This window comes from Pholis gunnellus (assembly GCF_910591455.1).
Source record: "Pholis gunnellus genome assembly, chromosome: 24".
Classification (NCBI taxonomy): Eukaryota; Metazoa; Chordata; class Actinopteri; order Perciformes; family Pholidae; genus Pholis; species Pholis gunnellus.
In genome coordinates this window covers 9,067,176-9,085,153 of record NC_136551.1, presented here as the reverse complement: position 1 = coordinate 9,085,153, position 17,978 = coordinate 9,067,176, and the positions used below count along the sequence as shown (strand labels likewise).

Genomic DNA, 17,978 nt, shown 5'->3' with positions numbered 1-17,978 from the left:
TCTATTGTAGTAACATATAATAGAATAGAATTGCAGCCTCAATTCCTGCCAGTGAGAATTACTTTCAAATCAAGGCAAACTGTTGAGAAAACACTGCAAAAGGCCGTGGGAAAATAATTGCAGAGATTTCTTTATTTGTATGCTGTGTGATGCGTTCGCTGGCTGGAGGAAAGCAGAAAATAGCCGTGACTTGTTGCCATAGCACCACAGTGAAAGTGTCTGGATCATTATGGGAAAGGGAAGGAGCGATGTGAGATGATCACATGAGCTGACACAGAATTGTCTGGGGTGCTTTAATATTTCTTTGAAATGCCAAACTCCAAATTGACCATGAGACCACACATGTTCTAGAGAAACTACAGACCGGGAATAAACGTTTGGTCAAAATAAAAATGTGTACTCTTGAGGGCAGAAGTCATTTAATGCTATGCACTACAACACAGTCAAACAAACCCCAGCTCACTTATTTTCTCTCGCTTGTGAACCAAAAGCAACGTTGCTCTAATTAAAGGTGGCAGCGCTTAAGAAAACAGCAGCACCACACCTGTTATAATACATCAAGAGATCCACGCTTTGAAAAAACAACGGCAAAAACCTCCTTTTCACTTTGTCTTCTTTCATTTGTCGGCGACACAGTTCTGCCTGACGCAGAGGGTTTGGACCGACTCTCGAGTAAACTAAAGGAACAGCCGTTGAGCGAATCTCCAGAGAGGCTCTGGAATAGCTCGAATAACAGAATAAAATGTCCACAGAGTGATGTGACGTGCGCGTGTTGGCTCAGCCTCCTTCAGCTGAAGGGTAGCGTCTCTCTCTGCACGTTCATCCAAACACTTTGTGTGCCTGAGTGTGTGTGTGCTTGCACACCAGCTTTTTTGTGTGTATGAATCTGCCATCAAGTGTGTTTTTGGATCCATTAGCCACGACGGTGGGAATGAGGACTCCTTAGTTATGCTTATTGTTGAGCTCAGATTGTGAGTTTATGAGTGTGTATGAACTGGTTTTACATGAACTCACACAAACATGGCTTTGGGTTTCAGTATTCCAAGTCCAAGATGTTGGCCGAGGCACTACATCACATTACTTTAACAACTGTGCAAAGCGGGCATCTGTCCTAGACCCCCAGGGGTCCGAGAAGCTCACGATTGATTGTGTCAATTATTTTTTCACGATATGATTTACTGCAAATATCCACCACTAAAGTACATTAAGGCTGCATCTATATTATAGCCAACTTTTGAGGCCGAACAAAAGGGCGAATTGTGTTTTTACACTTCAGTTTACGGAGTAAAGAAACAAAATCTAACATGTTGAATATGGAGCTTTAGAGGTGTGGGTCAGCAGGTTTGCTTCCCTTTAGACAGAGCCAGGCTTGCTATTTGCCCATTTTTCTAGTGTTTGAGCTGTGCTAAGCTAACCATCTGCATTTTGCATTCTGAAATGGGGTAAAGGGCAGACAAGTTCAAGGATGAATGACAGTTTAGTCCATTTTTAATGGACAAAATAATTGGTGGTGTTTTTTACCAAATCAATCTGATGGTGGACTCTATTCAGTGAGCAATCAAAGCCAACAGGAATCAGTGAGTATTGTGGACAGTGACTGATCCATGGCCACCACATCCAATCACCTGCTTGCATGCAAATGAGTTTGCTTAGTGTTGCCGGCGCTTTGTCTCATCACATGTTGTTTTATGCAAATCCTTTTGAAATGAAATCACTCAAGCAACAGAGGTGAGGCCATGTAGACAATATGGAACTGCATGGATGAGTATTACACACTCAACTGTCTTCATTAGTCTGCTTGTTTTCTATGATAATCAGCTCAACCTGGCCAAGCTTTCACTTGTTTCACATGCAAATCTACTTGTCTGATTTTTTTTCTTTTTTTTTTTCCAGCATCAGGTGTTTCTCAAAGCTAATGAGGTTTTTTGTAGTTAAAAAGATGCAAAGAGGACACCATATGTCCCTCAACCTCTGCCCTTCTCCTCCTCTTGCTCTCTGGAGTTGCACCTCTTCTCTGCCACACCTTCCCTTTTCTTTCTCTGCATTTGAATCTCTGTTTTCTTTCTTTAGCAGTTTCTTTACCTCGTTTCACCCCATCTCGTCCGGCAATCACCTCTCGTATTTGCAGCAGATGCAGTGTATGTCAGTGTTGATCCGTCGCTGTGACTTTGGTCGGGCCTCCTATGGACTGCAAACTCATTTGAACTCTTCGGGCCATAACAAACGAGCACAAGTGACATTGCTTGGACATACCCTTCATCTGTGTTTATCAGTTTGTGTGTGTTTTGGATTCCCAAGATTCTTCCAACATATTCATATAAGTTCACATAAGTGCTCCTGTATGCATGCATACGTTGGGTACATGTGCTTGTGCATTCACAGATGCTCTGTTTGCATAGCTGTATACACATGCAGTGAATGCGGCTGTGTGTGATCTGTGCAGCATGTAAGTCACCTGGCCTAAAGCATATCAAAGCTTTATCAGAGTCGAACTGAGCGGCCTCAGTTCTTCTCAGTTCAGGGGATAAATATTTAGTGTGCCGTATAAACACAGCAGCCCTCTAGGAATGCTCTGTTCACAAATGACAGCCATGCTTTTATCCTTCTACTGATAATATGGGCGAGGGACAAAACTGGTGATTCATCCGAATATGCAACACGTACAGCCATGAAGTTCTGTCTCTCTGATAAACTGTCCAGTGTGAGGCACTCCTTTTGAAATGATCTTTTCATCAAAACTATATTTTTTACAATATTTAAACAATCTGCTCATTGGAAAGAGTCTGCAGTATATTCTGACATTAAAAAAGAGAATACACAAAGAAGCATCCATGCATCCTCACTATGATCATTTATGTGCTCCACACAGAAGTGGGCAGTGATGAGCCCTTTACTGCTAAATGTCATTGCAAAGTGCATTGTTTTTGTACTTGGCAATATTTTATGCCAAGTGTCAGCGTGATGTAAGGAGTTGATTACAAACAAACTGAAAAGCATAGCTTTTATATTCTGAGGAGTTCTATAATTTCCCACACAGTATTGTCATGTGATTGAACATGAGCTTCACCAGGCAGGCTCAGTGTTTAAGTATGTGTGTGCATGTGTGGGTGGAGGCATGGGGCGAGAAGAGGAAGAAAGAGCTGGAAGAAAGACAGGAGGTGGGGGTTGACAGATCCATCCCGTCCCTTTTTTTTCAATCTCTGGAATGCGGCTGGAATCCAAGCTCGACTCCCCTGTTGGCTCCACCCACACTCCCACCACCTCATATCATGCTACACACACACACACGCACAAGCTGGCTTTGCAAAAGTTATTCCCTCTGTTAGGTCATTTTAACCATGAAATAAGTGGTGCCTGTTCTAACCTGTCCAGCTGATGTGTAGCCTCATGCACACTTCTTTTAGTGTGTGTGTGTGTGTGTGCATACGTGCGTGCGTGCGTTAGAGAGGGAGTAGCTGTCCATCCCTATATGAAAGAAATGTACAAACTAGGACTTAAGTATTGAAGCATATATGTTTGTAGTTGGAGGTTAAGGTTAGATTCCTATTTTCTCTATGGAGTTCAACACTGAGCCTTGATATTTAAGACATTTGCTGCACTTGTTGCATTTACCCAACCATTCTCCACAGCCAGTCACACAGTGGTAAAAAAAAGAGGGGGGAAAGTTATGATTTTAAGATGATTTAGGCTTTTTGTACCGTAGAACGTGACTTACTTTCCACAGTGTGTATTGAGCAACAACATGTGCTGAGACCTACAGATGTCACACATTTTGCACAGGAATAATTGCTAAACGTGTGCAGCTAAGTTATTCAAAAAGATCTGCCCTGTACATGATATTATGCAGCCATAATATCAGGAAAGGTATGAGTGATGGTGAAGGTCGATGGCGTTTTGCGTCTCTCAACATCTTTGCCATATTCTATTTATAATTTCCGTCCACGTTCCCCATGTCTAATTTTTCCATTGCCGAGAAACTTGCAGTAGCTGCGTCAGAGCCTTTGAACATATAAACCATCTCCGAATGCTTACGTTGGAGGAGGATGCTCTCTTTGTTCTCGCTCGTACGGCCAGGGTCAGCGGCGTGTTTACATCACCGAGCTGTCGCCACGGCAACAGACTGAACCTCGCGGGCACAAAGAGTCGAGTCTGCAGAGTTGGATTCGGAAATCCTTGAAAGTAGCACGATAACAAAGTGCAGTTGCATTATGCTACACAGGACCTGTTGATTTCAGTGTGATCCACCGCTCCTCTCGGGTGCTCTCTTATCTTCTGTGAAGATGTGAGCTCGTGAGTAAAGCAGCCTTTCAGATCTGGTCTCAAACCAGCCAAATCTATACCACATTGTCAATCATAGATGATGGTATCGACCTCAAAAGTCACTTGGGCACTAAAAAGCTTCCCAACTAAATCCTGTAAACGCACTCAATGAACCAAATCCAAACATCTCTTTTGTTCTGTTATGATTGCCCAGCGAGTTGGCAGAAAGCCACGTGGAAAGATTTAATAACTTCATAAAACCAAAAGGCATGAGTACATGTAGGTAAACATTCAGAAATACTAATTTGAGCACACACACTGCACACACACACCAACACTGTATGACTGCGGTAGTCATTTCAGAGCCTATTAAAACTCCATTAACACGGAGCCTCCCTGCTAGCCCGAGCTAATCCAACCCAGGTGTGTATGTTTTTACCCCATCTCTCCACTGCTCCCTCCTTTTCTCTCCCCCTCCACTTTCTCTCTGTCTCTTACTCTCTTCACAGCCCCCCCCCCCCCCCCCCCTTTTCATATCTCTGTTTCAACGAAGGTCTCCATTTCCCACGCTCTGCCCTAAAGCTGGCAGCTCTTCAACCTCCTCCAATTAGGTCAAATCAAGGCAAATTACAGCTCTCAGCGGGAAAGCAGACTGACACACCTCATTGTTGATCTCCTTAAGCACAGGCATCTCTATAGTCACCTAAAGTCTGGAAAAGACAGCCGTAGCTTTCTCCTCTTTGAGTCGATTCGTCTCTCTTCACCGTCCGCCCGGGTAAAGCGCTTTCACTGATTCTTTAAGTGCGTATCCCACATGCTAATCGACACCTGGGCTGCTACATCCATCTGTGAGCTTCTTTTTTTAACCCCTTTGTGTTCATTGAAAGTGTCTTGAGAGTGGAAGACCGATAGAATGAGATGATGAATCCAAAAAGACAAAGCCTTTGCTTTGGGTTCAGCCTGAAGAATGACGCAGAAAGATGATGCACAGCGACATCAGGGTTCTAAAACACATAATAAACATGAATGATGCCTTTATGGGAACAGTACAAGTGAGACACTCTCTTTAGAGGGTTTTGTCTTTAGTCATGGTGGCCATCGCCGCTAATGCCAGCCACCCGCTTCTTTTTCTGTTTATTGCAAACAAACCGCTGCTGGAAATGTAAAAAACGCATCACTTCCTGCACTGGTGGACTTTTTCCAGGGAAAGATCGACATGACGCCAGGTGTCCAGAAAGGTAAAACCCTTCCTGAGCTGGCATCAGGCTGATATGCTCTTGTGTTTGAGCAATCATCCATAGAGAACATGGCAAAATGAGCATTTATTCATTAGAAAAAGTATCTTTTAGCCTCTTAAGTGCGTGCTTCAACATTTGACTAGAAGCCCGAACGTTTTCTTTAAACTTCAAAAAAAGAAAACATCTTTAGTACAAAACAGTAGGCCAACAATTCTGTTTTTTTAGTGTGGGAGACTACTGGTTCTTAAAAACTAATATCTTATGTACACACTCTCTCTTTCTAACACACACACACACTAATGTTCTGGGAAGGTACTCTGCAGGAGAGAATATGATCTTTGCTTGGAAGTGACGCTGTTCCTTACTAAAGCAGTACAAACACACATTGTTATGTTTGTGTGTGTGTGTGGGTGTGTGGGTGTTGGTGACAGTACAAACACTTCCACTCCACAGGAGATGTCTTATGAGAATTCTTTGCAAATGTGTAATAATAACAACACAAGCCCACATTTACCAGAAGGTTTTATTGGTTAAATTGCTTGAACAGTAAGGAGGGAGGGCAATTTATAGGGAATCGATGCATGCATTGATTGTGTGAGCGCCCTGCAGACGACAACAGTTCCAGTCAGGTTTATATGTATAAATGTTTGCGGTGTGCAACACATTGTCAGTCTGTTAAAATATCCTTTTAAAGCGAACACATTCCAGGGCCTAGGATCAAATTGTTTGGGTTTCTCCTCCCTGTCCAATGCATTTTAAACAGTTTTATTTGGCCACAGCGCTGTGAAATACGCTCTGCCTGCAGCTGGTATCAGCTTTTGTAATGTTTTTGTAAGATACTTATGACATAGAGAGGCCAAGGAGACAGATGTGCGCAGCTGTGACGGGCCATAATGCAGCCCACCCACATTTTTATTGTAATTGATCGTGTGTGTGTGTGTGTGTGTGTGTGTGTGTGTGTGTGTGTGTGTGTGTGTGTGTGTGTGTGTGTGTGTGTGTGTGTGTGTGTGTGTGTGTGTGTGTGTGTGTGTGTGTGTGTGTGTGTGTGTGTGTGTGTGTGTGTGTGTGCGCAGATAGTGCTGAATGTTCTCAACTCAAGGGAGATTTATTGGAAGCTGACTGGCACCCTCTACTGGCAAAAACAACTCGTTACATTTACTTTGAATCTGTACTTTCACATGCATTTTACTGAATTTTTGCTCCACTAAATTCAATAAAATACAGTACTATATAGTGTTTTCGTACATTGTATACAACAGTAACATTAAGACAAAAAACAATAGTAATGTACTGGGAAACCTTCTGCCAGTAGTCTACAGTCAAATCAAAACATTATATTATTACAGTAACATATTGTAAAGTAGAACACAGTCGGACTACTTTAAAATTATCAGTAAACAACGGATAACCTTTCTGCCAGTGTTTTACTGTTAATCCACATGACAATATGTTACAGTGAAATAACATCTTGTTAGCAATAGCAGCGTGCATACAATCAGTAAAGATAAGTAAAGACGGTGTATTGATATGACATTTGTATGGGATTAGAAAAGAAATGGCAAACTGAAACTATACAATAGAAACGTGGTTGTGTTTTAATAAAAAAGTACCATTACAACCCTTTTAATTTGAATATTTATAAATAATTTATTTGGCTAATTCATTTCTTGTTTTGGGGTAATATAGCTAAGGCAAAGATGTGTGATGGAAGGTGGCATGTATGAACAGTATAATGTCCACAAGATGGCATTAAAACCTTTTGATACTAACTCTCATTCAGCGTTCTCATTATCTTTCTGCGATGCAGTGGATGCAAATGATCACAAACTTTGCACTTTGAAGGTACCTCTGACTTAAATACAAAAACACATGTAAAAACACGCATCATATATTTCAACTGCAGGTATACGCATAAGCTGCACAGTCCTCAACACTCACACACCTGCAACCGATATGACTCTCCCCGCCTCGCCTCTGGAACTTGAGTGTTCCTCCGCTGAGCTGTTTTTCTATTTATAGCCACAGAGCTCCGGCTGTGTCTAAAATGCCTGCTGTCTCATTCTGTTTTGCTCCTTCGCTGGAGCAGGGCGAGAGAGGTCCTCTGCTCTAAATCACTTTGCTGTTCAGGGGCCTGGAGTCATGTATATCTGACAAGGATTTGCTTTCATAAGAGCGTGTCTGTCATTTGTCTGTTTCTATGCTAAACAGATGTTCATATGGCGGTAGATCCGTGAGACAGTACAGTACATGTGCGCCCATATCACTTGAGGAACTTTCCTCAACATGACCCGACTTCTAATCCTTACCCCCTACTGACCTCCTGACCTTTTAAAGAAACTTACAGCAGATGTATGCAGCTGACCGACTCCTCGGTTTGCTTCGTTGTGGAGCGATGGGAGGAAGATGGCTGAAGTGAGTTTGTGTGTGTCATTGTGGGGAAATCTAAGGGGTCCAGTTGTCTTCCTAGTAGTAGTCTGCCTTCCTCCTCCTCCTCTCTTATCGAAAATCATTTTCAGAACAGCAAAGGTTCTTCGGGAGAATACAGTTTGAAGCCATACGAGTGCAACTTTAGGCTGCAATGTTAGTTACACTCCCCGGTATGAATGTGTTGCAATGCAGGAAGCTTACTCATGACTTCATATTATACTTTCAGCGTCTGCAGAGACAGAAAGGTTTTACGCAAACTGCACACGTGTGAACACGCCTCATCCAACACGATCTCCCTTCCCAACTCGTCACATCCGGTCAGGACCGCTTTGGGGTCACTTTATAACGGACAGGTTGGCTCTTCAGCATCCATTTTCATCTTGCAGGGTAGTCCCATAGACTTCAACACGTGGTTAGCATTGTGAATTCAAACTAAACTACTTTTCAGGCATCACAATGACTGAGTTAATTTTCGGAAAAGATCAAGGTTTGGGTTAAAATAAGTGTTTTTTACGCATGTAAATGTATTTGACAAGAAGGGAGTGAGAACAGGTGTGCTGATGCAAACACCCAGTGTAGAATAAACCGAATCACGTGTGCGACCGCTGTCCAGATTACATTTTAGAATATATCAAGGCCAGATGTTAAACGATTCATCAATTCATCTATAAGTTGATAAACACAAAATAAATCTGCAACTGTTTTGACAATTAATAAAAGATTCCATCAAAGCAAACATTGTGCATCTTCTCAAATCTGATCATCAGCTGCTTTTCCACATTCCACACCCTGTGATGGCGTTTCTTTCACTAATTGTTGGGTGAGAAATGGAAATGATTAATCCTGGATATCTTGAACATGCTCAGTAAGTTTTAATGGCAAAATGCCCTTTGGAGTCTGATGTTGTGTATTGTCTACAAGAGGAACTTTGGTCTGAGAAGTCATCAAAACATGAAGATTCGTCCTCTGGGCTAATTTTTGAGATGGAAATGGAGTTTGGTGAAAGAAAACAAGTGGAAACTGCACACACATGTCTGTAAAAAGGGAGTTTTACGCAGCCGTTTGAAAGATGACACTGATTTGGCCCTCAGGAGCCTCCATGCCAGAGAACAAATTGCTGCATGCTTTCAGTGCAGTCTTTGGAAGGGCAAAGCTGGACCTGTCCAACAAACTTGGGCTGCGATCCCAGCTTGGTTCTTGTTTCCGTAAAAGTCAAATCAATCTGGTGTCATCATGTTTTTTGCTCCGGTTGCTGCATTCAGCGTAAACATGGGATTAGAAAGAATGGGGGAGTATTAAAAGGACGTCTAAAGTGAGGCAATAAAAGTCAAGAACGGAAAGGAGCAAGCTTCTGTGATGAAAACAAAACCAGGCAGAGAAAGGGATGGGTGGGTGAAGAGGACAGGAAGTTGGGGGGGTCACTCAGTCAGTAGCCACCTCTTTTTCAATAGGAGCCCTGGGGCCTCGGCATGAAGCTCTGACCTGGAATTCCAAATAAATAATTCCTTAAACCCCCCGACTGAAGGAGACCCCCACACACACATGAAGGGGGTGCACCGAGCAAAATGCAACTCCAAAACAACGGCTTATTTAGACTAGTTTTCCCAATATGTGAGGGTACATTTGATCCAGACATAATTCTGTGAGGTAAAATCACACACACAAGCATGCACCAAAGTGTACACACTCACAGGTATTAATTCTCGAAGCTTAGCTTAGCTCGTAGCCTAAATCCTGCATGTGTGAGCAGGAACATTCAGTTAATCCTTACTAAATACAGCATGAAACCGTTTTTCAGTAATAAATGGGCAAAGGGAGGCATGACACTGAGGTCAAATGCTCTTTAGTATATGCAAGTAATTAACGTACGCAGACAACAAAACAACACAGAGTTTACAGTGAAGCAGTAAGCAAGATGTCCTCTGCTGCACTCTGTAGCGTGACAAAATCAAAACCAGAATTTGATTTTGTTTCTCAGGGCTCATTGTTCCGCTTCGGGACAGGATATGAACATGCAGTGTCCTCTTGATATTCCTTATGAAGATCGTTGCACTCACTGAAACACAGACCCAGAGTATGAGCAAAATGTCAGGATGGAAAAACTCAAAACTCAGTGTGAGCCGTTCATTAGAGCACCAAAGATAATCAGATCATTTCTAATCTGATTATGCTAAAAAAACATTTCTCATTGCATGTTTCTTACAAAATGTATGTGAGTGAGGGAATTTAAATACATTTTAAAAAGCCACTTCATGTACTTTTTCAGTTTCTATCTCCGTGTTACAGTTCCAAGATCAGACAAAGAGCGGGTGTGTTGGGGACGTTACGAAACGTTTTCACCCAGTGCGAGTATCGTATCACCAGAGTTTACACTGATTGAGACAAATGCATAAATGGGAAGTTGTAAACTTAACACACAATGACAGATGTGAGAGGGATTTTGTCCATGCGTTCCCCCCCCGTAGCCCATGACAAACCACATTAGAGAGGACATTAGTGGACACAGGGGTCACTGTAACACACACAAATACACAAGGGGAAGGCCATTAGATCATCCACCCAGTGCCTTTGGATTCTCTCCCACACACACACGAAAACATGCGCACACACACACACACTGAACGTAACTCAACACCGCTGCTTTCTCACTGGAGTGCTTTAATCTGCACCAGACAGAGAGATTCTGGCTGCGGAAATTAATGTTTACTTTTCAGCCATCTCTATTTCCAACTGCTCTCGTTTTCCTCCGTTGTTGAGAAAACATCCCAAAGGAGATGTGAGATTGCGAAAACCAAAACGCCGCCAAACAAACCCCGATGTTTCATATGGTTTTTTTCAGCAGAATATCACACAAACTTGTCAAAAAATTACCCCGCAAGGTATCACGTTTCTGAGAAGACATTATACAGTATGGTGGAGTCCCTAGTGCTAGTTACAAGCACATGTTGATGTCATATCTTATTGGCCACTGAACTGCATTTCATGCTAGTTTTCCTGATTGCTTTATGGCACAAATTGGGATTACTTTACAGCACAAAACTAAAAAAGGGTGCTGTTCTGTGCTCAGAACAAACTAAGGGTGTAGTTTACAGACATTGTGAAATCTGTGATTCGTGAAAAGCCAAGAGAATATTTGCCAAAAAGACCAGAATTGCGTGGTGAAATCACACAAATATTCCCCGAGGTTCTGGTGGAGTATTGAGCGAGAATCGTCAATTTACGTCCACTAAAAAGTGCTTGTTTTTGACTGACAGGCTCTGGTTGTTGATATAAGTGTATGACAAAATAATGACAACGGTGAATACACCACCGGGAAGAGTTTTACGTGACAGAAAGTGTACAATCTCACAGATTTCCAATGCCATGGCTGAATATTTAGATGATTTCATACATAGGAGGCCTTGCAGTAGGCTGTACATGTTAACAACCAGGCCCGTTAAACTTAATAAGGACCGTAATCCAACTACAGCCCCATGCAGACCCACAAGCATAAATCCCAGGAGGGGAACTGTACTAGAACATGCTGCAGAGGTCATCTATACCATAACTAGGCATGTTAAGCAGCAAGAAACAACAGGTTCAGTGGTTGCTTTTTGAACACAGTGTCATCATTTCAACATGTGACTCATTCTGATGTAGTGAACAACACATGCAAAGAGGAAATCCACCCTAAAATCAGGCCTTTTGTATCAGACGTATCAAGAACTGGATGAATCTTTGCTCCAGAAATGATGTGTACAGATAAGAACAGCTGTCCTTTGACTCCCGTCGGATAAGACTGACTTTAAGACTACGGTGAACAGATCCACATCAGAAACTCACTGCTGTAAGCCAAGAAAGTCAACCTGCACTCCATCACAGTTTCAGTGTTTTGACAAAAGCTCTTGCAACAGCGTGATGACATCCTACTCCTTGATTTATATTGTAATCCACTCGCTCTGCACTCTGTGATACTTTCATTAAACCGAGAAAGAAAATTCTTCCTAGATTAGTGAGTGGATTTGTTTTTAAGTTGTATTTTTGGTACGAGCATTCCAAAGATGTCGAAACCGTCAAGGTCTCGTTCCTCCAACGTAGCCTCCTCACTTTGAGGGAACTTAGGGAGGAAATCAGGGAGGAAAAGCAAAATGTATGGCTGTGAGGTTCACAAGTTCAGGCCTCTCTGTTTCCTAGAGCAAGAGAGAATGTATTGAAACAGGGAATGACCAGAATTTCAAATATACAGTATAAACTGCAAAGATCGCTTTTCTTTTTGTATGCACCGTTGCATTGCTTTAGTTGTTTCGTGTTGTAGGTTTGATTTTCATTGGAGTCGTTGAACAAATACCATAGTGAGAGTTGCCTCATTCCTGAGTGTTTTTGATTGATGATGCATGTTTTCCTAGAACACTGGGAAACATTTTGAAGAGATCTGCACATCGGAGAGAAGGACACAGGAGAGGGAGAGCAATGAACTAGGAATAGTCGAGTAAAAGACTTTTCCTAGTTTATGACTGAGGGTTGGTGCATAGAGGTGGAGACGGGGTGTTCTTTTCGCCATAAAGCATGAAATTGCCATTGTCCATGAGTGTCGAAATGACCTGTGTCAACGCCCTGGCTTATATGGTTCAAAGCATCAGCAATGGCAAACATGTGCAGCAGTTCATACTGAAATGTTGGAGAAAACACGGAGGCAGAATGAGAACGCATGATGCCTGATAAATGAAGCGAAACAATTGCTTTTACGAGATGAGTAAGCTTGGAACACAAATGTAATTTGTATTAGATATGACACATAGCATGTGGGGGATTCTATCACAAATGGATCTCAGTAATGTTACACAGATATTTCTACCAAATAGCCAACAAACTGTCAAAAGACAATTTGTGAGCGTAGTGATAGTTGTGTTGAGATAACAGTGCAGAATGTAGTAAATGTTACCTTTTTAAAGGAACGATCACTTGCGTTTTACTGGACGTGCAGATGAACGTAGTTCAGCGTCTTTGAGGTGAGTGTTAATTGAACCCTCTCCCTCATTATTGGTCTCATGGTGGCGCTGCTGAGGAAAACGCAGCAGATCACCAAAGTAATTTGGGTTCATCTTCTGGGCAACATGAATGTACCAAACGTTGCACCAATCCAACGTAGTGGACTGACCCATCGACATTGCTATATAGATCTGTGGCTACGGCATGGTTTAAAAACTACACAGACGTTTAGTGATCCTATAAGCAAACAGTCGACCGATCGCAACGTGTGTTCGTCTACTTCTTCTCCGAGTTCTGAGGGCTCTGACGTAGTTCAGCATGAACATAAATCAACACGGGGGCATCTAGAGAATTTTAAGAATGGCAACAACATGTCAGCGACTGTCATTGTAAATGTTCCACACGAGGACACCGGTCATATACTGACACTTCAATAAACACTCAAATTATGCCTTCTCTCTCTCTCCTCCACACGCTTTAACGAAAGCGATTCTAAAGTTAGAGCTGCCATCTCACATTCATTTCATCTCTAGAAGGCAACAGAAGAGTGGGATCTGCTCTGTGTGAACACACTAAACCAATCAAAACAGATAAAGTTCCGGATCAACCTTTTTGCACGCTAATAGGCAGCTCTCTAGCCTTTACAAATAGCATTACCTTACTTGATAGGCCAGAGTAAGCAGACACATTTTCCTTTCCTTCACTTTCCCTCCAACCCCACTCTGTGTTACTCCAACACGTTGGTTGCACTCTGACCTCAACGAACCGCCGTTACACATCAGCCATTTACAAGCGATGGTTGTTTGAAGGGTGGAGATGTCATTTTGAGAGGATTTTCTTCGCTTGGCCCCCTCTTCTTAAGCATTAGGGTAAGTAGCTCTAAAAATAGATTGTACAATATCAACATTCTGGCGCCCTAAACAACCAGGATTAAATTAGCCGACCGCTGCTTCCTCTCTGAGCTCGTGTGCATCTGTGTGAAGTGTACGTGAGCGCGGTATCGCCACAAAGGCTGTGGGTGTATGTTTAACACGCTAAAGTTCCACATTCCAGCGCGCTGCTGTAAAAACCATCCACTGTTTTTATACGTGTGCCGTTCTGCAAGAACATGTTGATAAGACGGCCAACTCTAGAGTCCAATCACTCCACAAGAAGAGCCACTTCCAGTCACCGGCCCTTCTGCTGTAATAACACAGAGGGTGCTTTGACTTTACGAAGATTTTCTCCTTTGCGTCATTCTTCTTTCAACATCAACAACCTGACCGTGGAAAAATAGCTATTAAGCAATCACGGGCAATATATCTGTCAGACGTTTGCTTTTTGTGTAAACCATCTCCACTTTGTCTCTGCCGCCCCCTTCTTTTCTCCCTCTGCCTCACTGTCCGGGTCTCCCTCCTTAAAAAGGCATATAGCACGAGACGCATCTGCACAGGTTGCCCTACACACACACACACACACACACACTCTCAGTGGCACACATGCAAATAATTTAAAGTGGGGTCTCAGCCAGAGCAGAAGTTAGACATAGATTGCGATACATGACCTTGCACCTACATGTAAAACCTGTCTATCTACATATATTGATACAATACAGACGTCTTTAGTCGTCTATTCCTGCTTTTTTTTCTTTGTTCAGTGAAATTGAGAAAGAACGATATTCTGGTTATAGCCAAAACAATTTCAGAAGCTGCTCTCATAAATAATAAATTGTATACATATCGGCCACCACGCAGCTATTGGCTGCCATTTACGTAAGGACGACATGAAAATGAACTTGCAGAAACTTAATTGATCATTTCACCACCTCCAGTTATTTCATCCTCGCGTGGTAATTGAGCGGAAAGCTTGCTTGGGTGTTTCGTAAAGTAGCCAATTAAATCGCCGACTGGAATGTTAAGTGTCACCTGCAATTTCAACATGGAGACACACACTTCCAGTGGGTCAGCCATGTTTAAACCTTTCTTAACTTAACCACGCTCCTGTCTATTATGGGAAATGCTTGCTTGCGTTTGGAAAGAAAGGTGCATTGCAACTAAATAAAATTCTGCTACATTCAGTACTTTCCCAAAATATATTCTTTGTTTACGCTTCATGTCAGGATTTCACCTCACAGCAAACATGTGAAACCTCCCAGCGGACCATCAACACGTCTCAGCTCTGTATTTTTACAAACACTCTGAGGTGCAATAACTTCAAGGTCCAGATCGTACTAATGACTCCAAACCGATGGCCTCATGTTATCCCCGGTGGAGCGTAGCAGGCGAGGGGGGGCGGCATGGAAAACAGAGCTCCAGCGGTGGGAAACTGCTGAGTGAGAGCTTCTCCACATCTCAGAGAGGAAGAGAGAGTGTGTGTGCGTGTGTGTGTATATGTGTGTGTGTATATGTGTGTGCAAGAACGTGAAACAGAGAGAGTGAAGCATGGAGCAGCTCTTTGTAATAGGAAATGATGGGAGAGCCGTTTGAGGGGCCGCATGGGTTTTGACCCGGAGACCACTCGCAGTCGTGAGAACCGACTCCCGGGCCATGTGTCCTTAAGTCCCTCACATCAGCACACGCAGGCACTGCTGCACGTACACCCGGTGTGGAAGGACAAGCGAAATACGAGGCAGAGTCCACACAAGAGCCGGGGAAATTATCATACCTTCTCACCAGTGCATGTGGACTCGTGCCAACTATGCAGCCTATAAAGCCCCCTCCCTCGCTAAAAGTAAGTCTCCCAAGTATGTTTTGGTAAGGATTTCATACGCTGCCCTCCCCCCATTCACTCTCAATTTGAAGCCTATATGAAGACAAAAGCCCAACCAGCCCACTGTTGACAACAGTAGGAGGGGAAAAAAGATTTTGTCGGATTTATTTAATCCTCAGCTCTCCATAAGAGTTTCTTCAGCTTTCCCAGAAGTAGCTTTGGTGTAAGGTGACTCTCACAAGGACTGAAAACACTGAGAAACAAATTCAGGTAAGAGAAGCTCCCTTCCCCCTGTTAATTACCCATGTGCCCTTGGGCAAGACAGAGACAACTGCTCCAGTTGTGGTGGTTTGATACTGGACATCTTCCAGGTGCAGATGTCAGTGCGGGGTCAACGCTCCCTCTTGAAAACCCATAAATCATGCAGTTATCGTCTCCACACAGAAACACCCTGAGTCCTGATGTCACGATTTGATACACGGTGGAATTCCAGAGTTCTGGGTCCAAAAATAAAACATGCATTTTTCAGAGTCTAGCTGTTCTGAGAAGAGATTTTCAGCAGATGTGTGCTGGCATACAGTGGGGCTTGACTTGCTTCTAGCAGAAATAAACAAAGTCTGCTGAGAGCTTTTCTAACTGGTCCAGGAGCTGTCATAGACTTCTTGGTATGTAGTTCATATCGAGGGATGGAGATAGACCTAAATTCTGTTTTACCACATGTTTTACCGACACAGCATTTTAGTATGGATGCATAATAACGAGGAATTTACTGAATAAATAGGAAAAGGTGCTCGTTTAACTTGTTGGTTGCCTGATGTCTATATATTTAGCACAGCACTGAACCTGTAAAAGCTGTGCCACCCTGAATAAAACCACAGAAGAAACGCATGCACTGCGCTGGAATCCAAGTTTAAAAAAAAAAAAGTTTACCTCTGATTTCCACACAACGTAAGCGTGAGAGCTGGACGGCTGTGCTTTCCTCTGAAGCCACCTCCGCGGGGAGAACAGAGTGCCGGTGCTCCCGGATTGCGTTGCCCCGGGCCCCCTCACCAGAAACGGTAAATCCCCGGCGGTATTCCTTTTGGCACGCTTCACGATGTCATAGTCGAAGTGGAAGTTGGAGGACGGCGAAACATCCAGAGGAATGGAAGGAGAGGAGATGGACGGTGTTATGGGCTCCTTAAGTGTCGGGATTTTGGTGCGTAAAGTCGGTTTCACAGCCGAGCGCTCCGGAGACGCACCTGCGTCTGCAGCCGCCGCTCCAGAAAACGGTGTGTCACAGTATCTTATGATAGCGGGGTCCAGGCTCCGGGTTTGGCGTAGCCTCCGTTTGGTTATGGCTTTGGAGGCCGGAGAGGAGCAGGAGAAGACGCTGTTGAGGAGTCCTTGAGCGGCAGACATGTCTCCTTATCTCACACCAGCGCTGCGCAATGCGTCCCTCAAAAGCTCCCCGACAACTACAAGACGCGAGTTTAGCGTTTCCCCACCAAAAGGAAGGTCCGAGCACGAGCTGGCGGAGAGCTGGAATGTGTCCTGCATCTGGCTTCGGACGCTGCGTAAAGTGGAGAAAGAGCGAGTCTTCTTTTCCTCTGACGTTGGTCATTCCCAAACTAGAGTGGAGTGAGAGTGAGAACACAGTTTAATTGTGTGTGTGTGTGTGTGTGTGTGGGAGGGGGTTCAGACAACTTGAGATCAGTTCTTGCATTTTTTGCTTATTAACCATTTGATGTCAACATAGTATATTATTAACCACTTTGATTTAATTTGGTCAACTCTCCAGGCAAGTTTGCATTTAAAGAGTCAACTCCAAGACCCCCATGGCTCCTCTTTTACTTTGTTGATAAAATGGAAATGCCCTCCAGATGATCCATCAGTGGGAGTTCCCTAAACTCATCCACCAAATTCCATTCAGAAAAGCTTGAACTTTAACTCCATTTAGTTTCCTGCTGCCTTTGTAATTAAAAAAAAAAGTATAGTATGATATATTTGTATGATTAATAAGCTAATTTTCATAATTAGGCGAGTAGACAGACACGATAATCAGACGGGCAGAAGGTCACACAGACAGACATGATTTAGCCATGGGATGAAAATAGGCATATTAATCCTTGTCTCTCATTAATCCACCTCGCCGTCTGGGAATAATGGGTCTATCAGAGAAGCCCGCTGTGTGCTATTATTAGCCAAACAATAAGTGAGCCATAGAATTAATAGCCAATGCCTTTCTTTATACACCTGTGCAAGAGGCTGTATTCCAGTCATTTGTTTACACAGATGCTCGTGGAGGAGCTCAGTGATCCCAGCATGTTAGGATGGCTGAGTGAGTGTGTTTTTTAAAGGAGTGTGTGCGAGAGACAGAGAGACTCTGGCGAGAGAGAGAGAGACTCTGTCAGAGGG

General features: G+C 43.2%; 1 protein-coding gene across 1 annotated transcript in view; it reads right to left on the bottom strand.

The window, feature by feature from the left end:
• The window catches only part of LOC306715118 (rho GTPase-activating protein 6-like), a 55,047-nt gene extending 38,058 nt beyond the window's left edge, over positions 1-16,989 (bottom strand). Inside the window, exon 1 of the mRNA XM_079185361.1 lies at positions 16,512-16,989. Within this exon, the coding sequence (XP_079041487.1) occupies positions 16,512-16,982 (471 nt within the window). The 5' untranslated portion in view covers positions 16,983-16,989. The remainder of the gene's footprint in view (positions 1-16,511) is intronic.
• Positions 16,990-17,978: the final 989 nt, after the last annotated feature.